The sequence below is a fragment of the Oryzias latipes genome, chromosome 10 (genome assembly GCF_002234675.1).
Source record: "Oryzias latipes chromosome 10, ASM223467v1".
NCBI lineage: Eukaryota > Metazoa > Chordata > Actinopteri > Beloniformes > Adrianichthyidae > Oryzias > Oryzias latipes.
The window spans coordinates 3,282,774-3,310,206 of record NC_019868.2 but is presented as its reverse complement, the minus strand read 5'-3'; the positions used below and the strand labels follow the sequence as shown (position 1 = coordinate 3,310,206).

Genomic DNA, 27,433 nt, shown 5'->3' with positions numbered 1-27,433 from the left:
TTCTGTCTCTCACTGTGGAAATGCACCTATGATGAAAATTTTAGACCCCTCCATGTTTTCTAAGTGGGAGAACTTGCTAAATCACAGGGTGATCAAATACTTATTGACCTCACTGTATTTCTCAGCTATATTAGTTCCTGTCTAGCTGAAATGTTATTGTAATTCTGATGCTTTTTTTGTTAAAAACAGGTTTTCTTCAGGCACAATGTGTTTGACAGGATGAGTGTCTGCCTCAACGTTAAACAGAAAAGAATTCATGCACAGACTCACAGTTTGTATTTTATTACTTTTCTTAAAAAACAAATATACATAGGAAATGAGAGATAAAAAATCAACGAGAACCAAAGAAAAAGTTCTTCGATGTTACAAACGACTTGTTACTGCAAAGAAAAGCTAAACACTAGTGTTACACCTGACAGGTAAATTCACGCATCGGCCTAAAGTTCTGTTTGCGTCTCTTGAAGACGACACAAAGACGTCTAATAGAGTTTGTAGTCCTGTGATTCTAACAGCAGATTACTCACATCGTACAAAAACCACGCTGCAAAACATGGACATGCAACCTGTTGTGGATCAGCTTCTCTGTGACCCCCGCTTGGATCAGCTGCGAGACAGCTACCGTCAGGGTGAAGAGGGTGAGAAATTAGAGCCACCCTGGTCCACAGAGTCTGCAATCCTTCCGACAGTTTCAGAAATGCTTAGTTTTTACTTCCTGTCTGTGTCTTTGTGGAAATCCCCAGAACAAACCGCTACTGTTGGATCTTTCTTATGAGATGAAGCTCCCTGTCTGTCTGAAACGTTGAAGCAATGAAGGGAAAATCCTCGTGATCTTTAAACGAGGAGCTGGGACCTGACAGGACTTGGAGGAACCTTTGCAGTTTGTTCTCCTGAACACAACGGTTCAATCATTTCTCGGTTACCTACTGTGTAACAGTTGAGGCTTGGCCGCTGTTTTTAGTATTTTGTTCTGAATGTCTGAGCTCAGCTGAAGAGCATCACTTACTGAAACGGACACTTCTGTTTGCCCATCTGTCAGTCAAGAGCCAGCATCTAAAGCTGACTTGGCAAACCACCCACACACACCTGATGACATCAGCAGTAAGTCACGATCAGGGCATGAAGCGGCAGATCAGCGGAAGCATTTTCAACCCCGCTCACCTGTTGCCTTTGCACTTGTAGTGGGCGGAGCCTCAACTCTGTGAGCTGACTGGCTGATGCTGACTGAAGGGTTAAACTCCAACAAGGACAGCTGAGGCTGTTGAGAGAAATCTGACTTTTGTCTTCCACGTCCAAATCAACCAAATCGGTGTCGTCAGAGATGATCAGACTTCCGCCAATCCAGATCCCATTTAAGCTGTTAAATGCTGTAAAAAGCGTTAAAGCTAGTGCAGTATAAAGTTATGCTTGTGGTTCTAAGTTAGTATGGATTCCACAAAATTTTGTAACTATGCATCAGCCCAACACAAACTTTAAAAACTGTAATTAGTCCACTTGGTTTCATGCTTTATTTCCAGCCACTCTGCAACTGTTAGGCAGCGGTGCTATTTTAGGATTATCCACTCGTCGTTTGGCCTTGTGCTAAGTGATCAGCTTGATCTAGTAGAGACATTAATCTAAATCCTTGAAACCTGTGCAGAGGAGAGGAGTGGGTTTACACTAAACATGTCTAAGACAATTGAGCGTAGAGATTGCTGATGGAGAAGAACAACAGCATGCTTCAAACTGAGGACATGTTCCCAGGATGGGAAACAGACATCACACATGAGCAATGTGGAATCAACCATAATGTCATCAAAATGGGAGAAAATGTTCTTTAGTGTGAGTTTTTTCTTGACAGATTACTTAAAGATCCTTATAGTTTTTCCTGTTTTGCAACCTGATTTACTTTTAAAACATCTGATGCTTGGTTGGCCTTTTATGATTGACCAAAAAAGGTCTGAAAACACAGCAGTTGACTTGACGCCACGAGACAGTTGGACTCGAGAGCTACATCAGGAGGTGTAGGAGGACCACACAAGGGGTTGCGTCAGCTGTTGTCCTGCATCAGCATGCGTGATAAAATATCTGTCTTGTTTTGGAGCAAAAACATCTGCTATAAGGCTGCTACATGCTATGTTAGTTCCAGCTACAGTAAAAGAGCTCATACTGGTATTTGGATGTAAGACAATAGATAATGTTAAAGGCAAAAAAGAGGTGGAAACAATGTCCTGTCTTGTTCACTGACTTTCCATGAATTGTATCCCAGAGAAAGTACAATTCGTTGTTTGTTTTTCGGCTTTAACAATTGTGTTCAGCATTACGGAGACTGGTCTAGATTTGTCAGGATGGTTTTGGCCAGGCTTCCAGTCATTACGGACATTAGCCACTGTTGATTATACCAGCCGAGATGTTTTTTATTGTTGGCAGACCAAGACAAAGATTGAATGTGGAGAACGTTCCTCCGATTATGTTGCTTTAAATGTTATCATCTAATCTACCAAGCAAAGCAGAAGCAGCTTGGACTTTGTTTGACATCAAGTCAAAGTTTAGCTGTCTTCCCCTGCTTTGAATTCCGGAATTAGAAAAATGAAAGAACTTTCTTTTGAAGGGCTTCTTGTTGCTCTCATGTCAGTGACCTCCCACGTTTCAGTTAACACACAGAGCTGTTCTTACAGGAGGAACAATCATGATGTGTGGGCTGTAAGATGTCGGAGTCTAACAGGTTGCTGCTGAGCCACCGAGATGTCAGATGATGTGCAATAGTGCAATTTAGTCGCCACATGGTTGCATGAAATCTCTTCCCCACCCTGGGAGCAGCTCTCTGAACATCTGGATGAAAGCGTCAGTCAGGTGCATGATGGGAAGTTGCAGTTTGAAATGTGCTGCAGGAGAAGGAAGCTCCTCGTCACAGAAAGGCATTAGCTCTACATTTGATTCACAGAAGGAACTTGAACTTTAGGCTGAATCCAGACGTCCCACCGCCAGACTTCACCCTAACGCAAAACCTGTTCACAGCTGGGGTTTCCGTGGAGATGGTTCCACTACCTTTCATCTGCATCTTCTTGTTCTGTGTGAGCACAAGCTGACTGGTCTCTCAGGAGCGACATGAACAGAGGTTCACAGAGGAATCGGAACCCTAAAGGACGGATCTCTTTCATCAACACAAGCTAAGCTATCATTCTGATGGACGGAGACTCCAGAAGTCCAACAGAAACACACCTCACAGGGTCTTCTGGACTGCAGTTCCTTGGGTTACAGGGGAAGTTTGGTTTGGAATCAGGTAGTTTAGGTTAAAGCAGAGCTTAAATGTGCTGATCCAGAACAGATTAATCACATAGAAACTGTTTGCTCTCTGAGATCTTCTAGACGTCTCACTAGTTGTGTTGACTTTTTGTGGCCTTACACAAAACTTGGAGAACAAGTCTCTACAAAATAATTTATAGCCAATTAAACTTGATGTTGATCCAGATCTTGGCGAAGAAGATCAACCAATCAGCTTTTTTCCCACCTGCAGCTCCACACCGCGCAGCGTTAAGATCTGCGAGGGTTTGGGCGCTGTCGCTCGAAGATGGACATATTTCTGAAAGACATTCATGAGACACTTGGTTCACTTTAGGAAAATCTTACAGATCATATCTTCTAAAATGATCTAAACTGCCGTCTGGAGGGTGGACGCTTGGATTCAGCCTCACAATCGATTCACTTTGCAGGGAAAGGAGGCAACACACCAGACAATCGGAGGGGGTGACGGAGGAGGAGCACCTTCGCCACAGCGGATGGAAGCTCCTGTCCCGCTGAGTCTCTGCTCAGACTACCTGTCTGAGCGTGTAATGCATCGAACAGAAGCAGGAAGACTTGTCGTGGTCATATGATGTGGTTTGAGTTATTGCTGCAGCAGGAAGCTCCGCCCACACATCCCCAACGTCTTCTTCTCCAACTTTAGAAAGGAGGAATTTTAATGATCCCCTGTCACCCACCGCAAGGCAGGGAGTGGCTGACTTCAAGGCAAGAGGCATGTGACTGAAAACAACTGCATCTTATTGGCCGATCTTTTTGTTTTCTTGTGAAGACGGAACATCCTCCCTCTCAGCTGGGGCTGATGGTCACATGACCCTGATCTTATCCAGCGGGTCCCACGTTGAGTCAAAAAAATTGATGTCGCGCCCCTGAGCCAACAGCCAATCAGACGTGCTTCCTTCTCTCCCACAGTGTCTTTGTCAAACCCAAGACTCCAACCTCTGCACACAAGCCCCGCCCCTTTGAAGGAGTCCGGGTGAGAAGTTTTCCGCCTCCAGAACAGAAGTAGTAATAAAAAGTGGCTGAGCTGTTAGGAACGGGGTAGTGAGTGATGAGTTCAGTGAGTTTTATAAAAAAGGACATCACTACGAAAAATGCATCAGCCGATTTAAAATCTGCAGCGCTTCAATATAAAGTGCTTCATTACATTGTTACGTTTTTACAGTTTCATATTAAAATATTGTTTTCCCTGGAGTGAAACCATAGTAAACATGTTACACGTTGGTAAAAATAAACATTTGGAATGTCTCTTTAGGTAGTCCCAGTGGCTGATTTGGGTCAAGCTGAACTCGTCCCTGGGGCCTGAAACAGGAAATGTTCACGTGGTTAACATCAGGAGCGACAAACAGATGGTCAGGGAGGGGCCGCATGCAAGGGCCGAGCATCACCGGAAATTAGTCAGTGACACACGGTGGCAGACGGGAAGCAGGATGTTTAGATGTCAAAGGTGCACTCTGGTTTTCATTCTCGTTTCGCAAATGATTTAAAGGGCCTTCATCATGCTTTTCTTAAGCCTTTCAGAGTAAACCATTCCCATATATATTAGGCCTGCACAATTAATCGCAAATTTATCATCATCGCGATTTCAAGCTGTGCAAATCCATATGGCAAAAGTCGGCGAAAATGTGCAATAAATGGTAAACCTTAAATGTACTAAAACAATCTCCATGGCAACTTGAACTATTTAGTGAATTGAACAAATCCCTTTATGCATTTGACCAATCAGATGGAGCCCTTCACGTTGTTGACCAATCGGAAGGAGCTTTTATGTTAGATCTCCTCCTATTTAGATGAGGGTCAATTGGAGAATAATTTAAGGTATTTTGACTCTTATTTAATTTAAACTTTTGCAGTGAAATTGAAATGTTTTTGCTATTTGTTCATTTATGACAAGCTATATCGTCATCGCAATATTGATCACTAATATCGCACATCGCGAGCTTTCCTCATATCGTGCAGCCCTAATATATATAGATAGATAGATAGATAGATAGATAGATAGATAGATAGATAGATAGATAGATAGATAGATAGATAGATAGATAGATAGATAGATAGATAGATAGATAGATAGATAGATAGATAGATAGATAGATAGATAGATAGATAGATAGATAGATAGATAGATAGATAGATAGATAGATAGATAGATAGATAGATAGATAGATAGATAGATAGATAGATAGATAGATAGATAGATAGATAGATAGATAGATAGATAGATAGATAGATAGATAGATAGATAGATAGATAGATAGATAGATAGATAGATAGATAGATAGATAGATAGATAGATAGATAGATAGATAGATAGATAGATAGATAGATAGATAGATAGATAGATAGATAGATAGATAGATAGATAGATATATGTATCTATAAATAGATATGGATATATGGCAAGGCGTGCACCTTTGAGGACTCCAAGATACTTATTGGTCCCTGGACCTGTGATAAAAGTCAACAACTTTCATATCTGCAAATGAAGATTTGAGATGTTTGACTTTTTCCGTTTGCTTTTCAAAAAGCACCTAAGCACCTAATGATGAGGCAACTTCTCACAGTTTTTTTTACAGATTTATAAAAATGATTGTTATTGACTTCTTTAAATGTAACTGCAGTAAGTGGTTCTATATAAGAATGTCTTTTTTTACATTTTATGTTGCTGTCCTTTTTTTCATTGATTCAAGCTGTAACATAAAAAGAAAACCACAATGAGGTCAAGGTTGAACATCAGTTAAAAGAAGCATGAAGACGGGAAAAAGCTGAGATGTTTAGCACAAAAAGCCTAACCCAGAGATTCTGGAAGCATATTGATAAGACTGCTCTCTGAAAAATGTGACTGTTTTCAAGCTAAGAAATGTTCCTGCCTAACCAGTTTAAATCTGTTTTTACTTCCTCAATCATATCGTAGGTATTTATTTCCTGAGTTTTTTTCTCCAACTGAAATGAAAAACTTGATTTGAAGCATCTCTTTTGAGACAAGTAATGTCCCCTCTGACATTTTCAAGACGTTTATGAGTTAGAATACATCTTTCTAAAAATAGAAGACTATTTTTGTTGGGAGCGAGGAGCCAGCAGACAAAGAGCTCTAACCAAACCCAAACACTTTAGTGAAGTGCTCACGAAAAAGTTTTAGGTCTGAGCTTTTTCTAACAATGATATATAAATATTCTCATAGATTGTACGAGCGGTGGCTCCAAAGGTTAAGATAGGACCCTGAATGTGGTGATGAAGATGCCCGTGGTCTGCGGAGTCCTCCTCTAGTGAAAAGCTGGCGATGAATGAATGGAGGGTAAACACAAAGACACACACTCAGCTGCAACTTTCATCATTTTATAAAAATATTCTCTATAAAAAAAGGTACAAAAGTAGAAAAAGCGAGTCTCTTAAAAAGATAAAGTCACTGAGTTTAGTTCCAGAGGAACCATGATGAAGATGATGACAGCGAAGCACTGTGTTCATCCAGGCAGCATGCAGCAGTTAGCATGGGTGTGTTAGCACGCGGTGCAGACGGCGGCTGATTTTTTGGCTGAGGGGGCGGAGCTTGGCGTGTGCAGCAGGCTGACAAACAGGAAGAGGGTGGAGGTGGGCAGGTAGATACAAAGGAAGAGGACAACATCTTCACTCAGACAGAGTACGAAGTCGCTCTGCTCCGTCAGCATCCAGTCCACCAGCACCCCCACCAGCAGGTAGTACACCTGGAACTCCTGAAGCTCCTCCCACTCTTCACCCTCAACCAGGTGTGGCCTCGCACTCAACCCTGCGATCTCTGATGAGCTTTTCCGCCTGGTCACACCCCCTTCACCACCGCATTCACTCACCATGGGCTTCATCTCCGCCCCCTCTGACACCGCCTCCTTCACCCGGCTCCGCCCGCGCTCTGCTGCTCGCCCCAGCCGCCTGCTGCTCTCCACGAACTCCTGCAGAGGATGACCAACCAGATGAAAGTCCGTGAAGGCTTCCTATGTTTGAAGAGGAGTTCCCCTGGGATCTGTCCTGGGGCTGCTTCTTTTTATCAAATTATTTGTCAATAATCTTAAAATAATAGAAATTATTTCTGCTGATCACATCCATCTCTACATTACAGAAAATAAGTTCCATTACATCTCGGACTCTTTACTTTAATGATAAATCTCAACTTCCTATAGTTTTCCTGAACTAAACTGGTTTCAAACTGAATTTCTTCTTGTTGGTTCTAAATGCCACGTCTCCAATAAATGACAGCTTTTGATAGAAACACGTAGATGGCAAAGTTTCTTCTTTGCTTCTGTCAGACTTAAGTTCAACATCTGCATCTTTAAAGCACTTTTTGTCTGTTCCCACGTCAGTGGGAGAATCTGCTTAGTGAAAACTGTTTGCAGCTGTAGCTGTTTTGCTTTTTATGTAACTTGTTTTAAACTAGTTTAGCCAAAGTATTGCTAAAGGCTTCTTTCATGTGCTGCTACAATAAGTTCAGGAGACAACTAATTTATCATTTAATTTAAATGATCCTATGGAGCTTAAGTGGACTCATAGCAAAAAATGAAATGGTGCCTAGAAATAAAATAAGCTAAAATGCCAAATTTTTATCCTGTTACATTGATTCATTCATTTTCTTCCGTTTATCCCTTTCGGGGTCACGGGGCTGCTTGCCTGCAGCCTTGAAACATCTGTTATTTTGTGAATTTCACCTGTTGCAGGTCATTTATGGAATGTAAGCGTGCAATAAATGAGGGAATACAGTAAACCCTTTTTTATCGCGGGGGTTACGTTCCAAAAAGAACCCGTGATAGGCAAAATCTGTGAAGTAGAAACCTCTATTTTTTTTTCAATTATTATACAATTAAATACTCTATTATACATTGAAAAGAAAGAACAAACCATTTTACAGGCTCAAGCATTTGTTTCACAAATAAAAGTCCTTTAGAAACTTTTTTTTTTTCAACAAATAACTCTGTACTGTCAAATAATAATTTTAATCATCAATGTGAACAGTCAGAAGGCTTCAAATCGCGGAGATTAGCCCCGCCCACCGCAACCCGAGTAATTGTATAAAATGGAGAAAATATAAAAAACAATTATGAAAAAAATACAAAGTACAGTGGGACAAATATTGACAGGTGTATTTCATTGCTCTTCAGACAGAGCCGCTGCATCCTGACTCCACTCTGCAGTGTTTTCTTCTTGATGCCCGCGGTGCAGCTGTGTTTGTTCTGGAGAAGAACATAGTGATAGGCAGTTGTTGCTCTTTTTCTATGGGTTTTAGAGAAACTCGAAATTGCAAGAGAATTTGCACGTACGTGCTGTTAATTTGGAAAGCTGTTTTACGTACGTGTACCTATTAAACTGCAGCGTTATTTTTTTTATTTTTTTTTTTTTTAACCTTGTCCTGTCCAACAGCTGGGCAAACAGATGAGAGCTGAGGGCCTCTTGTGTTGGACATATTTTACTTTAACAAGAGGGGTTATTAATCTTCAGACAAACCAAAGGTATGTCTGAATAAACCCCTTTTGTAATTGAGGCCAAACTTTATTAATTTCAAACATGTTTGAAGATCTTTGGTGTTGGACCGGACGGAAAAGGAAAGAGGGGAAGAAGAGAGAGGGACGTTAGAGAGAGGGGGGGAAGGAGGGTGATAGTAGGAGGGGAAGGGGGATAAGACCATGAAGCAGCATAAAGCAACAAGTTTACTGGTTGTTAATCACCATGGTAAGGCTCAAATGCAGTGCAAAAAGGGCGGAGCCTGTCCACACACACACCCAAGTGTCAAACACACCTGCTAGCTGCAAAAATGTCCATCTGTCGACATGTACACAAAACAGATAGTGCTCACACGCATACTTATGCCTTAAAACCAACTAGTGTGAAACATTTCAGTCATTCAGTCACGCAAACCGCCAGTGCAAAGGTGAGCTAACACCTGTGCTCAGGTGAGTGCTCATGTTCTTCTAAAATGGATGGTGGAATGTGTAAAGAAGGAGGGAGAGCGCCCAGCCATCCCCACCCCAAGACCCCCACCGCAGCAGCAGCGGCAGCCGGAATCCCCCCCACGCCACACGGAAACCGGCAGGAAACAACCGCCGCCCGGGCGACCAAGCCCGCCACACAGGCCAGGGCCAGCAGGACCGCCGCAAGGCCCCCAGAGCCAGAGAGCAGGGAGGCACGGAGGGAAAGAGAGGGCCGCCCCAGCCCAACCAGGAGAACAGCCCCCCCGCCGCGCCGGGAGAACCCAACGCAGGGCCCCACCGGAGAGGGACGCCCACAGCCCCAGACGAGCACCCCACCACCACCCAGGAGTTCTGGGCATCCCCCCGCCCCAACCCCAGGTACGAGCCAGGACCCCCCAAGGGAGACCCGCTCCGCACTCCAGGCAGCCATCCGCCCGGCCCACGGTTGGTCCAGGGAGGAGCAAGGCAGGGGCCCGCCGCCCCCGCCCAGGAGGGGGGAACCCCGGGGAAAAAAGAGGGCCCACAAGGGGTGTTGTAAATATGGCCCGACCAGGCTCGGCCACAGTTGGAAATTTGGCGGGGCCCAGCGCTCAGGAGCAAGGACCAGAACCCACCCCCCAGGGACACCAACACCCCCCGGCTCAGATGTAATGTGAACCCCCCCACCGCGCGGAGAGAGCACCGCCGGGCCCAGGAAGCCGGCACCCCGGGGACACGTCCGCCGTTGCAAAGGGGCCCGTACCCCCCACCAGGGAAGAGGCAGGGGACAGATGGTCCTAGGTCCCACCTTCCTTGCAAAATGTGTATGCGTGTATGTGTGTTTAAGAGGGTGTGTGTGTGCATGTGTGTGTGTTTATGTTGGGATGTATATATTGAGGGGGGAGGGGTGTGTGTACTAAGGGGGGTGCAGTTAAAATTGGCGGGTAGGGCATTAAGGGGACATCTCCTGATTACTCACAGTGATGTCCCCTCACCCCCCCCACCAAGGGGCCCTAAATGTCTAAGGTGCGGTTAAAATTGGCGGGTAGGGTGCCAGGAGGACATCTGCTGCTTGCTGGCAGTGATGTCCAAGCACCCCCCCTACCAAGGGCCCTACATGTCTAAGGTGCAAATAAAACCGAAAGAGGGGGGGCCCACTCCATACGGCAACCATAGGAGGGGGGGCCACTGCCTAGTAAACCCCCCCCCCAAGGCTCTTCGCAGGCTAAGCCCCCCACCCCCTCACCCTATTATGAGGTTATATGAGGAAGGGGGTAAGTTGGGGACAGCTGGTAGACTGTCCCCCGGTGGTCAAACAGCTGTCCCCCGCCCCCCCCCCCCCCCCCCCCCCCCCCAGCAAGGGGGCCAGGCCCACCCAGCCCAGGGGCCCCACCCCCGGAGGCGCCGACACCCCAGGCCCAGCACCACCCACCCCACACAGAGGGAGAGGAGCCAGAAAGCGCCAGCCCCCCCCGGAGCAAGCCCAGGCCCCCACCCCCAAACGCCGGCCCTAGAAGAGCTCTGGTCAGGCCTCGACGGGACCGAGGCAGCCAACCGGCCGGGGAAACCGCCGATGAGCGTTATTGACGCACAGGTAGAGAAGAAGCAGAGTGACTTTTTAGCCAATCAGAATGCAGAACACATTGCGCGATGCAAATCCGTGAAGTAGCGAAACCGTGAAAAGTAAACCGCGTTATAGCAAGGGATCACTGTACTGTATTTTATTTTGAATATGTTCATTAATGATTTTCTTATGCTGTCCTATCATATTGAATGTCAATTCAAAGATGCCTGTTGTTAAACTGAACTCATCTCTGAACTGTCATGTTGTTTTTGATGAAGTTGGCTCACCATCAAAGCTTTGTCCATGAAGAACTCCTTCCCCGGCGTGCCGTCATTGTACTTGGTATCAATGGCAAAGCACAGGAAGAGGACGTCCACCACGATCTCAAAGATGGACAGGAAGCAGTGAGCCACCAGAAAGGAGAAGAGACACACGATGATGAGCGGCAGCAGCCACTCGGTGTAATCCCGCTGGTAGTTCAGGAGGAGGACACCGGCGAAGGCCGTCGACGTCATGATCAGGATCTGAGAAGACGAGAAGAGTTTGAGCTCTGAGCCCCAGGTATTATAAAAAGTGTTCGCAGGTCTGCTTTGTGCTGGACGGGCCCGTCTTTAAATAAATACATAAAAACGCGCTGGACCATTAAATGCAGGTTTCATTCAGATCAGAGCGGGCTCACCAGAACGATGTCGACTCAAGCAGAAAAGAACAACCGCATCCTGATCAACTACATACAACTAAAACCAACTCTGGACTGTGATTGGTTGATCAACAGCCAATAAGGATGCAAAACTGTGAACTTTAAAAATAAAAACATGCAAGATTGCACAGGAAAAAAAAAGCAGGACAGTGAGCTCGCAAAAGGTGAGCTCCCTGTCCAGGTCAGGGGTCACGCTGCACCCCCCACACCTTACACTGCCGTCAGAGCAGTGAGTTTTATTGTTGTGTATTTGTTTATCATATTTATTTGTTTCTTTAATCGTGTTTGTTTCTTTTGCGTGACGATCAGTTGGTTTGTTCTTTTCAGTCTTTAAAGTTTTAAAACTTTAAATGTTTAAAAATAGTTGACATCCTGGATGTTCTGTTCTAAGGGGTGGTGCATGAAAAAAGAATGAAAACATCTAGGATTAGTTAAAAACCCTAGCTCTAGTTCATCCTGGTCTGCTGGGCTGGACATTGGACTTCCTGTCACATCCACATAACTGCTAAGCTGTATAAATGTCATTCTATCATTTATGAGTATTCCTGAACGCATCAGAGTGTTTTTAAGGCCTGTCAATCACTTCTGTTGCCATGACAGCAGCTTTACCTTTGTTTTTATCGGCAGAAATTCAGAGGCTGCAGAGGTTATCTGTCTGACCGTCTGAATTAAAGAGCTTGGTTTTTAAATTTTTGGTTAAAATTACATAAATTATATTTTTTATCATTGGTGGTACTTTATAAACAAAATAAGGCAGCACGGTTAGAACGAAAACAAAACTCAGAATGACTTTCTTCCTTCTGGATGGTAGCCTGTTCTGGACCATAGTTACCTCGTGGAATAATTCTCCATGGTAACCAAGTTCAGACAAAAATAGCATAGACTCAGCTTTTGAGCTAACAAGTCATGGATTAGTTCAGCCAGAATTCCTGGAAGATCCTAACGTAATCGTTTATCTCGGTTTTGTACGGACACCCTCGACTCCACATTAGGCGTTCACAGCTGCTTTCCCCATCCAGGTTCTCTGTTGTTACTCCCACAAAGTATCTTCACCTGCTTGTTAGTCTTGTATCATCACCATAGTTACAGGTTTCTCTGTTTGTGAGTATTTCAGATTCCCCCGAGTCTTCTGACAAGGATTCTCCAAAAGAAACCCTTTCTGTTGTTATTCCTTCATTCACATGTGAGGCCTGTCTCATCCACACAGCAAGCCTCCTCACCATCCAGCAGGAGAACTTCCTCACCTTCGCCAGAAAGAGCACAAAGTCTCCGATGGCGTTGATTGTGGCGACGCGCAGAGCGTTTTCCACGAGGATGACGAAGGCGTCACGTGCAGACGTGCAGAAACTGGTGCTGTTGATGGCTGTGGCTGCATATGCATTCTGGAAGAAGGAGAGGGAGAAGGAGTGACCCTGAAACCGGACGAGGCCCCAGGAGATGGGCAGTCAGCAATACCTGATTGAGATAGTTGAGGCACTTCTCCAAACACCACAGACAGCAGATGCACGTCTTCAGCAGGAGGCGGGCGCACACGTTCTCCTGAGGAACAGGCAGCACGTCACATGATGGCGCAGAACCACAAGGACTCTGTGACTGAAAAAGCTTCTGTACCCGTCCTTTCAGCTGGTTGTGGATGTACATGAGAATGAGTCTGGGGATCTTCACCAGCGTGATGATGAAGGATCCCTTGGCAACTGTGCCAAGGTGGTACCGGACCAGCCTCAGCACCGAGGACAGGATCGGTGTCACTGGGAGCCGGTTCTTGTCCCTTCAACACAAAGGGGATTTTAGAATGCAGGTCCATCTGCCAGAACCTCCATCTGAACCTTCATCAGCAAACCGCTTGGAGCACAACTCGTCTGGACTCACCTGGTGAAGTAATATGTAACAACGGCTCCTGCCACTGTCATCTGCTGGCAGGCCAGGATAAATTCACTGATCCAGACCAGACCCACAGCATGGTACCAGGTCAGGTACTGCAGAGGACCCGTCAACCTGAACTCTGTCAGCCCTGTCTCCTCGTTCTGCTCCGGGTTCCCTGTGTAACCAGAACCCAAGTCAAACATCAGACACATCAAAAAGAAAGAACTTCAGAGGAACTTTCATCAGATTGTTCTATGATGACATTTGAACCCACACAGCAGAACTACTGTTCAACTGTGAAGCTCTCATCCAGCTCACCTGCTTGGTAACCCTTAGAAATAGTAGTCTATGAATAAATAAATACAATAATAAAAGTAGTAAAGATTAGCTAAAAGCCAGGTTGAAAAGATAGGTCTTAAGCCTTTTCTTTAAAGCATTAATGCTCTCTGCGGCTCTCAGGTCCTCTGGCAGACTGTTCCATAAACGGGGCCATAGTGCTGAAAAGAGGCTTCTCCATAGGTTTTGGTTTTTACAGCTGGAATGGTTAGAAGACCAGTGCCAGAGGATCTCAGGGTCTGCGAGGGTTCATGCTTTACTAAAAGATCTGATGGATAAAAAGGGGCAAGACCTTTAAGACATTTAAAAACTGTTAAAAATGTCTGAACAGTATGAAACAGGGTGCAGACTAAACTTCAACAATCCACTGAAACCTTCAAATAAAACTCAAACAGGAAATAAAAAAGGTTTGATTCTCCTGTTTGTCCTGTTTAGCAGCTGAGCAAACAGGAACAGAGAATCTTTCGGTTGGGACAGATTCTATTCATACAATTCGGCTTCTATTATACTCCTTTGTATTTGAGTCTAAACTTTAATTATGTTTTGTTTTTGTTGTTATAATTTAGCTCTGGACTGGACAGAAAAATGAGAGAAAACATAAAGAGAAGAAAGAGGTGAAGAGATGGAGGGAACAGCCAACCAGAAAACAAAACCTTTCAACAAGAGAGAAAAGCTCAAAAATAGACATTGACGCTTGTTAGAGGCACGACGTTAACAAACTCCTAAATAAATATTCACAGAAGGGCTGCATTAAGCATCACGCATCTACATACTCACATACCAACACGAACAGCATATTTACCCAGATTCACACCTTTACACATACAGTACATACATGCACCAACACACACGTGTTTCATTCATCAGGTGTTTCTGCAAGCGCATAAACAACTGTGTTTCTGCAGAGGGGAGCAGACAGGTTAGTTCAGGTGAATGGGTCTTTCCTAGAATGCACCATGATGGTACTAGATGTAGAAGGGAGGGTGTGAACCATTGACTGTATAAGAGAACTGGACTGAGTGACCCCTCCCCCCGGCGTTTCAAACAGGAAGTACTGGCTGGTTTCAAGAATCCAAAACCCCTTAGACTTCTATAGAGAAATAAACAGCTGTTACTCAGTCATTCTATTGGTCAGAATAATCATTCTGGCTCTCATACCTTTTTTTTTTCATGTCCAGCATTCAAAAAGTTTGACACATTTTTTGCAGCGCGCTTTTAAGTGGTACGGGGGCGGCCTTCCACACTCCTGATTGGCAAGAGTGGTTGCCATAGAAATGTTGACTCTAATTGACTTGGCCCAATCCCTGCTTCCTGGCAACATCTGGCTCCAACATGGCAGAATACTCGGTGCGACTAAATTGACTTCATTTGGTTGGAGACAGAAGTAAGACATTTTTAATGGGTGACGTCACACTCACTCAGTCCAGCTCTCATATACAGTCCATGATGTGAACCCCAGACCCCAAAACACAGGCCGTAAAGACCCCTAGGACCCCCAAGGAGAAGAGCCTGAGAACCTCCAGCCCCTGGACAACTTGATACCAGTCAGAAAGAGGGGGTAGGACCACAGAGAGTTCCAGCCTGAGTCTGGAATCCCCTGTGGACATTAGACTGGATGCTCAATGTCCAGTCCAAACCCCCACCCATCCCAGATGACGTACCGCCACACCACCACCTCAAACAGAGGTCTTACTGCACCTTTGAAAGCCTGCATGGTCCCCTAGACAGCTACTCTTTTATTTACAGTAATGGTGCAAATACAAGGCAGCTCTTTTTCCTGACGTAAATATAAATGTGCCACCTGCAGACAGATTTAAGAATGAACACATTGTTCCAAAATCAGCTGAATAGGAGGAACAAAGCCATAGTGAGAGCTTTGATCAACTGTCAAACAAAGAAGCAGACTCCTATTATGCAGAAGTTTGAGATCTGATAAAATTCTTTTTTTTTGTTTTTTTGTTTTTAACTTGTCCTGTCCAACAGCTGGCAGGCAGATGAGAACTGAGGGCCTCTTGTGTTGGACATATTTTACTTTAACAACAGGGGTTCTGATAAAATTCAAACACTTAATTCGTACACATACCTCCCACCCCACCCTCCACAACACGCTACAGTAAATTTGATTTTTTAGTATCACATGAGTTGATGGTTTATTGCTCCCTAGTGGTCATTGCAAAGGATACAAAACCTCCCATCATCCGTGACTAATCAGCTACCTCTTGTCCTTTTAGGGATTCTGGGTAGTGTAGTCATTTCACATCATCTGATTTTTTTTTTTGGTTCTCTTAATGTACCCTATACACAGGTATGCTTTATGTATGAATATAGACTGTAACAGTCTCCAATCACTTACTGGGCTTCATAATCCAGCCATTTTATGGTCCTGAAAAAATAATTATAATGAGCAATCACTTCAAATGGTGACTTCTGCTGTTGATTGTTCCTGTTTGGCTCAAAATTCTTAAAGCTAAAAATCAACACAATTTAATGTCTTGAGTGAATGTATTTGTAACATAGCTTTTTTGATCTTTGCGTTGAAATGTGAGCATTGGCGTTCTCTGAAAATGCCATTTACCTCTGGGATAATCAAGTATTTTGATTCCATGTAATTGTTAACTGAAGATTCTCTACATTGTAGTTCTAACGTAAAACTATTGTTTTGTTGTCAAAATACTGATACTGTACTTTCTCTGGTATGATGCTGCAACCCTGAACAGAATGATTCATACACCCCACCCCCACCTCCATATGGCCCGTTCTGATGACAACATGGTGCATCTGTTCTCCAAATGCTGCAGAATAGGACTGAGGAACTGTGACGAGGCTTAAGAGACCACAGGCGGTGAAACTCTGCAGCTTCCATAGAGACGACATCATTGGCCCAAACATCACAGATTATAGCAACTTCTGATCTCTTGTTTTTGCATCTTGTCGTCATCTAATCCTATCATATCACAGCTTCATTAGCCTGAACAAACCAAACGCAACACAGTGTTAACGCTGTCTGAACACAAAGTGGTCATTCTCACACTGAAACAATCTGCACACGCTTTTGTTTGTGTGTGTTAGAGAGAGAGAGTCCATGTTTGACCAACCACTTGTTCCCAGGAAGAGCAGGACCAGGATCCAGTAGATCCAGAAGAGCAGCAGAGCCAGGAAGGTGACGAAGGGCTGCAGGGTGAGGAGGGGGAGGTGGATGAAGACCTTTCCTGCCACATGGAACAGAGCGATGGTGAGCGCCACCCGCTTCCTCATGAACAGCATCAGCAGCAGCAGGATGATCTGCACACAAACACTGGGCTCAGTTCTGCAGCCGAACACCGGTTTCCCTGCCGCTCAGTCATACGTACGGTGAAGACACTGGCGGACACGGCGTACACCAGCAGAGCCTGCCCACTGTCAGCACTAAGCTCCGCCTTCATCTCCTCCTTGGCCTCCTTCGGTAGTTTGGGGGACGTGTCGTTGCCGTACAGCCGATGGTCGATGTAGAGCCACCAGAGCACGCCGGTCCCCGCTGATGCACAAAAACAGGCAGGTCACATGACATGACTCACTGGGTTACCCCTGAACAGGAAATGACCTCACCAAGGGATCCAAGAACGACCAACGAGGTGAGGATCCAGACGAGGACAGCCGAGATGTACCGGATGATCACCATGAGGATCATGGAAAGAGCTGCATGTCAGAGACAGAGGACAGCATGATGCCTTTGCCCTTGCAGGTCACAGGAAGTGACAAAACACCTCATTTGATGTCCTCACCCAGAGCGAGAACACACAATCCGATAATGATCTCTTTACTGGCGGCGACGCCGGCGATCAGGCGGTGCAAGACACTGCTGTCGCCCACAAACGTCACCACGGCCTCTGCAAACTTGGCGTAGCATGAGACGTCCACCGGGGTGCAGCGGTTAAACACCGGCAGAGGCTTACTGAGGAACGAGACATGGAGATGCTGTGAGACGGACAGACGATGGACTGAACGTCCAGAAAAGGACAGATGTGGAGGTACCTGGGAGGAACAGGAAGTTTGGGACATTTATCGATTCTCTCTGGGAGACCGGGATATTTGTGAGCAGCTAACTCATAAGAACACAACTCCGATCCTGAAACAACAACACACAAAGGTCAGCTTCATCACAGGAGACATAAAACCATCATCTTCACCATCATCACAGATATTTCTGCTGTTATCGCTGGGGTAGAGGTTCTGCTGGTTCCGGTGTCAGTCAGTGACGGGCCTCAGGTGCTACACCTGAATTTTGTCCTATTTCAAATGGTGACAGCAGCTGATGTCACATGATCCAGTCCTGTTTCTGTCTGCAGTTAACAGTGAGGCTCAGACCACCGCATGGCACCAGCAATACATCTGACAGTAATGCAGCCTTTGTTACTGTACGCTCTGAGCGCGCCCAGTTCAGTGTGACCTGCAGACGCTCCGTCATCAGGGTGACGTGATGGCGAGCGTGCAGACAGCTGCCCGCTTCCTCAACAAGACAAGGCTCTGACTCGCGATAAATGACCCCTTCACCTGCTGACTACATTTCCCATCAGACCTCTGCCCCTGCTGCCACAGCCCTTCACCCTGTGGGGTGGTGACCTCACCGTTGACCATGGCGAATCTCTTCAGGTCCTGGTAGGTCTGCAGCTCCTCAGCGGGACACAGGGACACACACAGAGCCACAGACTTGATTTTCCTCTGAACTATGTCGATGTTGCAGGGATCCAAGAAGAAGACGAACCTGCAGAAGATAGAAAGACACATCTGCACAAAGGAAACCAACACTGATGTATGTGATGTGTGTTAAGGCTGGGTTTGAAAATTCAGTTTATCAAATTCTACTCTTAAAAGATACAATATTCATTCATAAAAAAAAAATATTCTATTTTTGGGGTCAAAGAACTTCCTTATGCTTACATTTTTATGGTAGGAATTTTTCATTTAATCACAAAAAGTTTGGTTTGGGATTTGTAACTTACTAAATCAATGAAACTAAGTCATAACCTTGCCAATGATACCCAACTGAGTGGAAATATTCAGCCTGCAGTGACAGAATTACACACAGGAGTTGCACTGGGAGCTGCAGAAAGACTTGGAAGATCTTCGGTAAACTCTCTCTGCTGCTAGAACCTGGGTCCCACCAAAAGCTGAAACAAAGCAGATCCACTTTGTGGTTCCCCTGAAAGCTTCTCTGAAGCAGAGCTCTGTTCAGCGCAGCTTGACCTACTTTCAGACACAGAGAGCCACTAAACTCACGGGATGCCGTGGGAGCCAAAACAGAAAACTGACCATAAGAATCCTAAAAACCCTAATAATTCATGTGACACAATACTTTTCTTAGTCCACCATAAATTAGTAATCATTTGTGTATTTGTGATCAATTTAGTGTAACATCAATTTTCTATATGTTTTAATGTTTTCCACATAGTTGGGGAATCTTTTTTTTATTTTATAGGACACTTTTGGGATGCTCTGCATTGTGGCAACTCTGACTACTCCAACCATGTGGCATCACACAGGAGTCTAAGTTAGACCTTGTTAGAAAAAGCTCTTGGAGGAGACAATGTAAGAAATTTGACCCACTTCTGTTCAGAAACTGATTCTAAAGACACAATAAACTAAAGCAGGCCTTACAGGATTCAGGATGGTCAATGAGGGTAACAGTGAGCCTCAAAATGTTACCTGATGAATGAATAGACAAAGTATAAAAGTACTCAGAGCCCTGAGGTTTACCAAAGATGACGATGCTGTGAGAGGAAGGCCCTTCATCTACACCAGAGCTGCCCAACCCTGGTCCTCTAGATCCACCACCCTGCCTGTTTTCCAGTCCTCTCTGCACCGCTCTCTGCTGATAAGCTGACTCAGATTTCTCCTCATCCTGACTGAACACACCTGATCCAGGTCATCAGCAGGGAGCGCTGGAAACCAGACAGGGCGGCGGATCCTGTGGACCAGGGTAGTCCGACCCTGGTCCACACGAACAAACTGAAATCTGTCAGGAAAATATGATTCAATGCAGCTGAATGTAAGTTTCTGTCCGTGTTTTAGTGTGTTTGATGTCATTGATCTGTAAGTCAAACTCAGTCCAAATATCAAGATTTCACAGCAGATCCTCCAGATCTCAGCTGAGCAAAAAAGTAGCTCTGAAATCTTCTCTCTATTTTTTATCAGCCACTCGTCCTGCAGGTGGAGCTGCTGGTAAAAATAGACTCTGTGTGTGCTTGTGTGTGTGCGTGTGTGTTTGTGTGCATCTTTAAGCAGCTCTGTTGATGAGTCAGAGCTTTCTGTCAGCATATTAAAGTCTCCCAGCGGACTCTGAAGGCTCTGTGTGTTCAGGTTCCAGATTCACAAAACACAACAGTGTGATTATGTTGCCATCAGACATTTTCTGCACTTTACTCATTTCTTCATCACCTTTTTTGTCCATAGGTGTCGACCCAGACCTCATCCATGTTTATAAAAGTATGTTATTCACCTGCATTTTGTCCAAACTCCCTCACTACTTAGAGCACTAACTTTTGTCTGGGTCTCTGAATCTACAATTCCAAAATCTGGTTCCCCTAAAATTTCCTAGAAGTCTCTGCAAAAACCTAGTGAGCACTGATGCTCAGTAGGTTGCTGAATGTAGGCCACAATGCATTGTGTTTAAACAATTTGTCTTTGAAGTAAATGTTTTTTTAAGAACCATCCACGTTTTCATCTTCAAAACACAGTGGATTCATAAATAGTCTTCATAAAAACTTCACATTTAACTTCAACAAATGGGTGATGTCATATTCAGTGTTTAAAACTAAAAAGTAGAGAGCATAGTGTCCAGATTACATTAAAATCCGGGGCACTTTGTCGTTTTTGTAGGGGTCAGGGAAAACTGAGGGAATTTGGTCACAGGCCTGGATATAGTGCAGGCTGCAGGACCGTGAACTTTTTCTTTAATTCCACTGATGTTGCCTGAGTTTAAAGGTCTGATGGGATCTGTTAGAGACAGTTTTTACATGTGGCAGAAAATGCCAATAAAAAGTATTTTCATCACTTTAAGTCCCACTCCAATCATCTTTTGATCTTTTTTTTAAAGCGTCCCCAGTGTTCTTTTGATAACAATTATGCAGTTTTTACCCTAAATCAATAAACTCGTGTTGTTTTATAGAACATAGTTTCTGCAGAATAGCAGAAGTTCATTTGAAATTTACCTCTGGGTTGTGGGTGGGACTGTCGGCTCAAACACTCTCCTGCTAGCTTACAGCCCCTCACAACCCCCACCTAATATTAGCGGTGCAACAAAAAAGGCGAGTAATAATTGGAGCTATCCAGGTGAACGGTTTAGATCCAGATTCCAGTTCAAACGAGGAAAACAAAGACGTTTATGGATCTATTTGTCTGCAGGTGGACACATCAAAACAAGATAGATGCATCCACTGGGAGTTCGAGGCCTGCCAAGCATATTTCTAAAATACGATCTCACAAAGATTTGAAAAAAACAATTATTCCAAAATGCAGTTTTAGGCTTAATAATCCTTGTATATTGTTGGAAAATGCATATAAGTTATCTCATATTTGCTTTTATGAATTACCTAGCTATATAGGTAATATAATCATGTTTGCAGAAGTGTTTGTGTCCAAGTTCTGTTTCACAGGGAGGTGAAGGTGAAATTCTTGTCCTAGCGTCTTCCCAAGATCAGCATGTTATCTGCTTCCAGACCTGAATCAAAGGACGCTGTGTTAGTTTATCCGTGATAAAAGACTTTGCAGGGCCAGAGATGATGTGGGAAGAATGTGAACGGATGGACATGTAACAATTAATGTTTTCTGCTAGCGCTGCAGCTGTGTTCTTATCTGTTTGCTCTCCTTAGAGCTCAGCGCATATGTAAATTAGGGAAACCCGACAAAGTTAATAAAAGGGGAGGCGACAGGCATATGCGCCAGAGCGGAGAGAGACTGTTACTGGGCATTATTCTCTGTTCGTTCTTCTCATCAAAGGTACCTCAGTCTGTTTGTCTTTCTTTCTTTGTTTTATAATTCAGATGTTGCAGGTTGTTTTAACCCAACAGTATGCATATGTATTCCTATGTATATGTATATTTCATTGTATATGTCCTCCATCATGAGAAAAAACACCACAAGAACATGTTAAAAACGCAAAAAACATGATTGTCATCAAAGTGGTTCTTTAAAAGTCTTACTTATAAAGTTCTTCTGTGAACATGGGACCAAAATGACCAACAGTGACTGTCTCAAACAGACAACAACCTGCTGTTTCTGAAGCAGCAGAAATGGGGCGTGTGTGTAAACATTACAAATCCAACATTTATTCTAAAATAAGAAAGATTAATTATTTTACATAAAGAGAACCAAGGGATTGATTTTCAGTGTTTGAAGCATGTTGGACATCAGCATGAATCGAATCTGTTGCATTTTTAATAGAAATAAAGAGTTAAAGGGAATCCGGGTTCATCTAAGCCTGATCTACAACGATGACTCTTGTTCATCCACACATTCCTGCAATGCAGACGGTACAAACACACACACTCACTTCCTGTCGGTGTGGTCGAGGCCACTCAGTCGCACGCCTTCGATCAGCTCGTTGCGTTGGCCGCAGGTGTTGCCATAGCTGTCATATCCGAAAACCAGGCGAGCGGCGCCGCCGGTGACGATGGTGAAGCCGCAGATGCTGCCCTGCAGGACGCACAGGTGAGCCTCAGCATCAGCCGCCATGCAACAACATCACAACACAGAGGAGGAGCCAGGGAGACCAATCATGAGTCAGAACTTCAGTGAACCACCTGAACGTCAGAGGACTCAGCTGAGGATGAGGTCCAGGAAGAACCAAAAAAAGAACCCAAAAAATCTGAGGAACACTGGATGACTCCCAAATCAGCTTTCTGTTTGGGTTCTTCTCTGCTCATCAAACTTGTGCTTCTATATCTTCTTTCTATTCTGCTACACTCTCAGACTGCATCTCACCAACCGATGGTTTGTTTGAGCAGGCGTGAGCTACTGATTCACATTCTTTCCTCTTTTGACCTCCAGCTGGGAGACTGATCTGACCAATCAGGGTCTACTTCCTGTTTGCACCTGAACATCAAACATTTTTTTCAAGTCACAGTTATGAGACCTGAAAAGATAAATCAAACCTTCAGAATGACCTGTGAAGGATTCAGTCAGTTATCCAGATAAAACAGCAAATCCATTCAGGCAGATGAAGGTCAATCATGATGATGGCTTTTAGTCTTTCATGTGCAGCCAACATGAATGAATGAACAAATGAATGAATGAATGAATGAATGAATGAATGAATGAAGGAACGAACGAACGAACGAACGAACGAACGAACGAACGAACGAACGAACGAACGAACGAACGAACGAACGAACGAACGAACGAACGAACGAACGAACGAACGAACGAACGAACGAACGAATGAATGAATGAATGAATGAATGAACGAATGAATGAATGAATGAATGAATGAATGAACGAATGAATGAATGATGTTGTCTTTGAGCTGCCATTTCTTCTCAAAGCAGCAGAACTCCAGCATCACAGGAATGTCTGTTTAAGTTGAACTCCACTTCATTTTGACATTTTTGCTCTTTGATGGTTTTTCTTTCTTGTGTTCATGTCTAACGCATCAACCTTTGAAAGGGTCTAAACAATTGTTCTTTTGACTCTACAGAAACAGGCACCTCATCGAGATTTCCAACTTCACAATTTTTTTTAACCTTTTTTTTACATGTTTCACAAAACCTAAAACATGAAAAAGCTTTTTAGAAAAAAAAACCATTTAAATAAGTTAATGAGAATTGTCTTTCATTGTGATTTTTTCTTCTTCCTAACGAAGACATTCAAAGTAAAACTACAGGGCGCTGTTAGCCAAAGCTTCCTAGCTTGGTTCCTTGCTTCCTAGCTTCCTCTTTGCAAGAATGATGTTTTTTTCTGGTTTGCAGTGATTGAATATTAGAAGTGGGTGTGGTGTTGCAAGAGGGGGGAGGGTCTAAAATTTTGACTGACAGATCCAGCAGCCTTCCACATTGAGCTCTGTTCTTTTCCTCAGCAGCTGCAGAAAAACCTCTTCAGTTTAGCCCAAAACAGCAAACTCACCGCTTTGTTCTTGTCACAAAGGAGAACTTTGTTCTTGTTCTCCAGCCTGGCTCGTAAGAACAAATCTTTCTGTCTTGGTTCAAACCCGCTTTTAAAAATCCTTACAAGGTAAGTTTGGATGGGATCTAATGATGTTTGTATTCTGACCACAGGTGAGTCCTCTGGCCAGGTGTGAGTGTGAACAGGGTAAATTTAAAAACTGCGTTTGTCCAAGTGCACCCCACCTTTTTTTAACCATCTAAAGTATCATGAGAGTTCTTTAAGGTTCAGCCGCTCAGCAGCCTTTTCTGCTCTGATCCTTTATATCACACGTGTCAAACTCAAGGCCCGCGGGCCAAATGTGGCCCTCCGTGTCATTTTCTGTGGCCCGTGAGAGGATAAAAGTTTTTCATTTCTTAAAATAAAAAATAGAAACTGGTCTGCATTTATTCATATCTAGGGGGAATTGTACTTGAAATATCAGATTGGGCAACTAAACATGAGGACTTAAACACTGTCCATATAACTTAACCTGATAGAATCAAATGTAAAAGGATTTATGCTAGAATAACAAGCAAACATATGTTTTCTATGCAACTGGAATTGTCACTTTAAAAAGTTAGAATAAATGAATAATGAGTAATTTAACATTAAGGAGTAGTTAAATGTATGTTTCATTACATTTAGTTAAGTGTATAAGCTATATCTGGCCCTTTAAGGACAACCGCTATGCTGATGTGGCCCTCAGTGAAAATGACGTTGACTCCCCTGATATATGCAAGTATATAAAAAACTCATATTGTTCTTTACCCATTTAAAGACAGAACAATACTTCTAAACATTTACTCAGAGTACTTAGTTACGGTACTTTGAGATGAACACTGAAACATGTGAAACTACGGTGGCCCAGAAGGGTCACAACACAACACATTAACTTTACACACAACACATTAACTTTACACACAACACATTAACTCACAACACAACACATTAACTTTACACACAACACATTAAATCACAACACAACACATTAACTTTACACACAACACATTAACTTTACACACAACACATTAACTTAACACACAACACATTAACTCACAACACAACACATTAACTTTACACACAACACATTAACTTTACACACAACACATTAACTCACAACACAACACATTAACTCACAACACAACACAATAACTCACAACACATTAACTCACAACACAACACATTAACTCACAACACAACACATTAACTCACAACACAACACAATAACTCACAACACAACACAATAACTCACAACACAACACATTAACTCACAACACAACACAATAAATCACAACACAACACATTAACTCACAACACAACACAATAACTCACAACACAACACAATAACTCACAAAACATTAACTCACAACACAAAACATTAACTCACAACACAACACATTAACTCACAACGGAAGTAAAGCTGCAATGGAAGTGCTTTTATTCTGAAATTTCCACTGGGCTGAGTGGCTAACTGCCTAACAGAAAGTAACGTCACAGTGAGCTGTGGAGGGAGCATGTTTCTTCTACAAGAGAAGCTAGCAGCAGCGTTGCTAGATTGGGCGGTTTTGGGTGTAAATTTGCGGTCAAAAATGCATAATTTGGGCGGTTTTAGGGTCGGTTCAGCGGGTTCTTTCCCACTCATGAATATATAATAGCGGCCTACGTTAGGCCGTGTGGGTTTTGGAGTTCTACTGAAGCTCCGTGAACGGCAGAGCTTAATGGACCGGGCTCTGTATTCTAACCTGTTGTTGGGGGAGTGCAACGCCCCGCCTCTTAGAAATTTGTTTTCATTAAAGCCTGACAGTAGTGATCTCTCCACATTTGTCGTGTCAAGTGTTGGGGACCGCGTGCAAATGTGTGAGAGGAAGAGGGAGGGGAAGAAAGGAGAGGAGCGCGTGCAGGGACTGGGAGGGTGTGTGGGTGGGTGGGGGGTGTTGGGGACCGAGTGAGTGTGAGAGGAGGGGGCTGAAGAACGGAGAGGAGCGGAGCACGTGCAGCACAGAGAGGGGTGTGAGTGCAGCACGGAGGAGGAGTGTGCGTTAACATTGTGTAGCTTCTCTTGTAGAAGAAACATGCTCCCTCCACAGCTCACTGTGACGTTACTTTCTGTTAGGCAGTTAGCCACTCAGCCCAGTGGAAATTTCAGAATAAAAGCACTTCCATTGCAGCTTTACTTCCGTTGTGAGTTAATGTGTTGTGAGTTATTGTGTTGTGTTGTGAGTTAATGTGTTGTGTTGTGAGTTATTGTGTTGTGTTGTGAGTTATTGTGTTGTGTTGTGAGTTAATGTGTTGTGAGTTATTGTGTTGTGTTGTGAGTTAATGTGTTGTGTTGTGAGTTATTGTGTTGTGAGTTAATGTGTTGTGTTGTGAGTTATTGTGTTGTGTTGTGAGTTATTGTGTTGTGTTGTGAGTTAATGTGTTGTGTGTAAAGTTAATGTGTTGTGTGTTAAGTTAATGTGTTGTGTGTAAAGTTAATGTGTTGTGTGTAAAGTTAATGTGTTGTGTTGTGACCCTTCTGGGCCACCGTATGAAACACTTCAGTTAAACACTCGGACAAGCTCTCACATCAAACACTGTCCTACCACACACTAGATAGTAATACAATGTAAGTGAGTACTTTATTTGCCTAGTACTGCAAGTGACTCTAATGCATGAATGTTCACACTCTTTTACTGTAGTCCTGAGCGTAAACTAGTACATCAATGGGTCTAAAACTAAATAAAAGGTTATGAATGACAGGGTCTGTCAGGCAGTAGTATTACAGTACTACAGTATTCAATATACAGTAAATAATGTCCATTAAAGTCCCACTCCGATCATTTTTTGTTATAGTGTTTCCAGTGGACCTTTCATTATGATTTTGTTGATTTTAACATAAAAATGTTAAAAGAAATCCTGTGTTGTTTTCTAGAACTTAGTTCCTGCTGAGCAGCAGGAGTTCCTTTGAAATGTGACTTGGTCCCTCTCCATCTTTCATGTGTTTACACTCTCTCCTGCTAGCTTACAGCCCTTCACAACCCCAACCTAACATTAGCGGTGTAACAAAATGGTGATCAATATCAGATCTATCCAGCTCTACAGTTTAGATCCAGATTCCAGCTCAGACGAGGAAAACAAAGACGATCATGGATCTATTTGTCTGGAGGTGGATGCATCAGAATGGAGCAGAGCAGGGGAGCCTGTGGCCTGCTGATTGTATGTAACAGGCTTTATCACTCATCATTTTTTCATCTGCTCCTGATTCACAACAATTACAATAAAGACATACTCATAAATAAAATTTTAAGCTTAATTTTCTTTAAATATGCTCTCCATAATCAGATAAATGCTACAAGAACATAATAAAAACGCCAAAAACATAACTTTCATCGGAGTGGATCTATAACGTACAACACTGAAGTAGTTCACAATATAAATTTGTGGTACAACTGTAGTATTTCTTCATGTGTTGCCTGTTTACTGCTGTCCTACAACTGAGGGTAATGTGAGATTTTCATTAGCTGTTGGGGTCTGGGATTTGAACCCCTGATCAGTTGGCTGACGCTCCATCTGATGTCCACTATGTGGTACTGTTACTGTGCTGTCAATAATAATGTGTTATGACAGAAGAAGGACTGTATTTGGACTGTAGTTTAGTATTGGTGAGTATTGGTGGTATTATTGATCATA

At 43.6% G+C, this 27,433-nt stretch overlaps 1 protein-coding gene across 4 annotated transcripts in view; it reads right to left on the bottom strand.

The window, feature by feature from the left end:
* Window positions 1-266: 266 nt before the first annotated feature.
* Window positions 267-27,433, bottom strand: part of slc44a1 (solute carrier family 44 member 1) — a 34,107-nt gene continuing 6,940 nt past the window's right edge. For 2 of the 4 annotated variants that reach the window (XM_020701721.2, XM_023959518.1), the window contains exons 3-15: window positions 22,176-22,318; window positions 18,253-18,389; window positions 17,660-17,753; window positions 17,410-17,579; window positions 17,234-17,323; window positions 16,999-17,162; window positions 16,744-16,930; window positions 13,319-13,487; window positions 13,061-13,217; window positions 12,905-12,988; window positions 12,694-12,831; window positions 11,037-11,273; window positions 5,620-7,199 (exon numbers count right to left, since the gene is read on the bottom strand). In XM_020701721.2, the coding sequence (XP_020557380.1) occupies window positions 6,774-7,199; window positions 11,037-11,273; window positions 12,694-12,831; window positions 12,905-12,988; window positions 13,061-13,217; window positions 13,319-13,487; window positions 16,744-16,930; window positions 16,999-17,162; window positions 17,234-17,323; window positions 17,410-17,579; window positions 17,660-17,753; window positions 18,253-18,389; window positions 22,176-22,318 (2,196 nt within the window). In that variant the 3' untranslated portion in view covers window positions 5,620-6,773. Of the gene's footprint in view, window positions 4,579-5,619; window positions 7,200-11,036; window positions 11,274-12,693; window positions 12,832-12,904; window positions 12,989-13,060; window positions 13,218-13,318; window positions 13,488-16,743; window positions 16,931-16,998; window positions 17,163-17,233; window positions 17,324-17,409; window positions 17,580-17,659; window positions 17,754-18,252; window positions 18,390-22,175; window positions 22,319-27,433 lie in introns of those variants that run through there. The other 2 variants (XM_020701723.2, XM_020701722.2) reach the window with 2 other exon arrangements.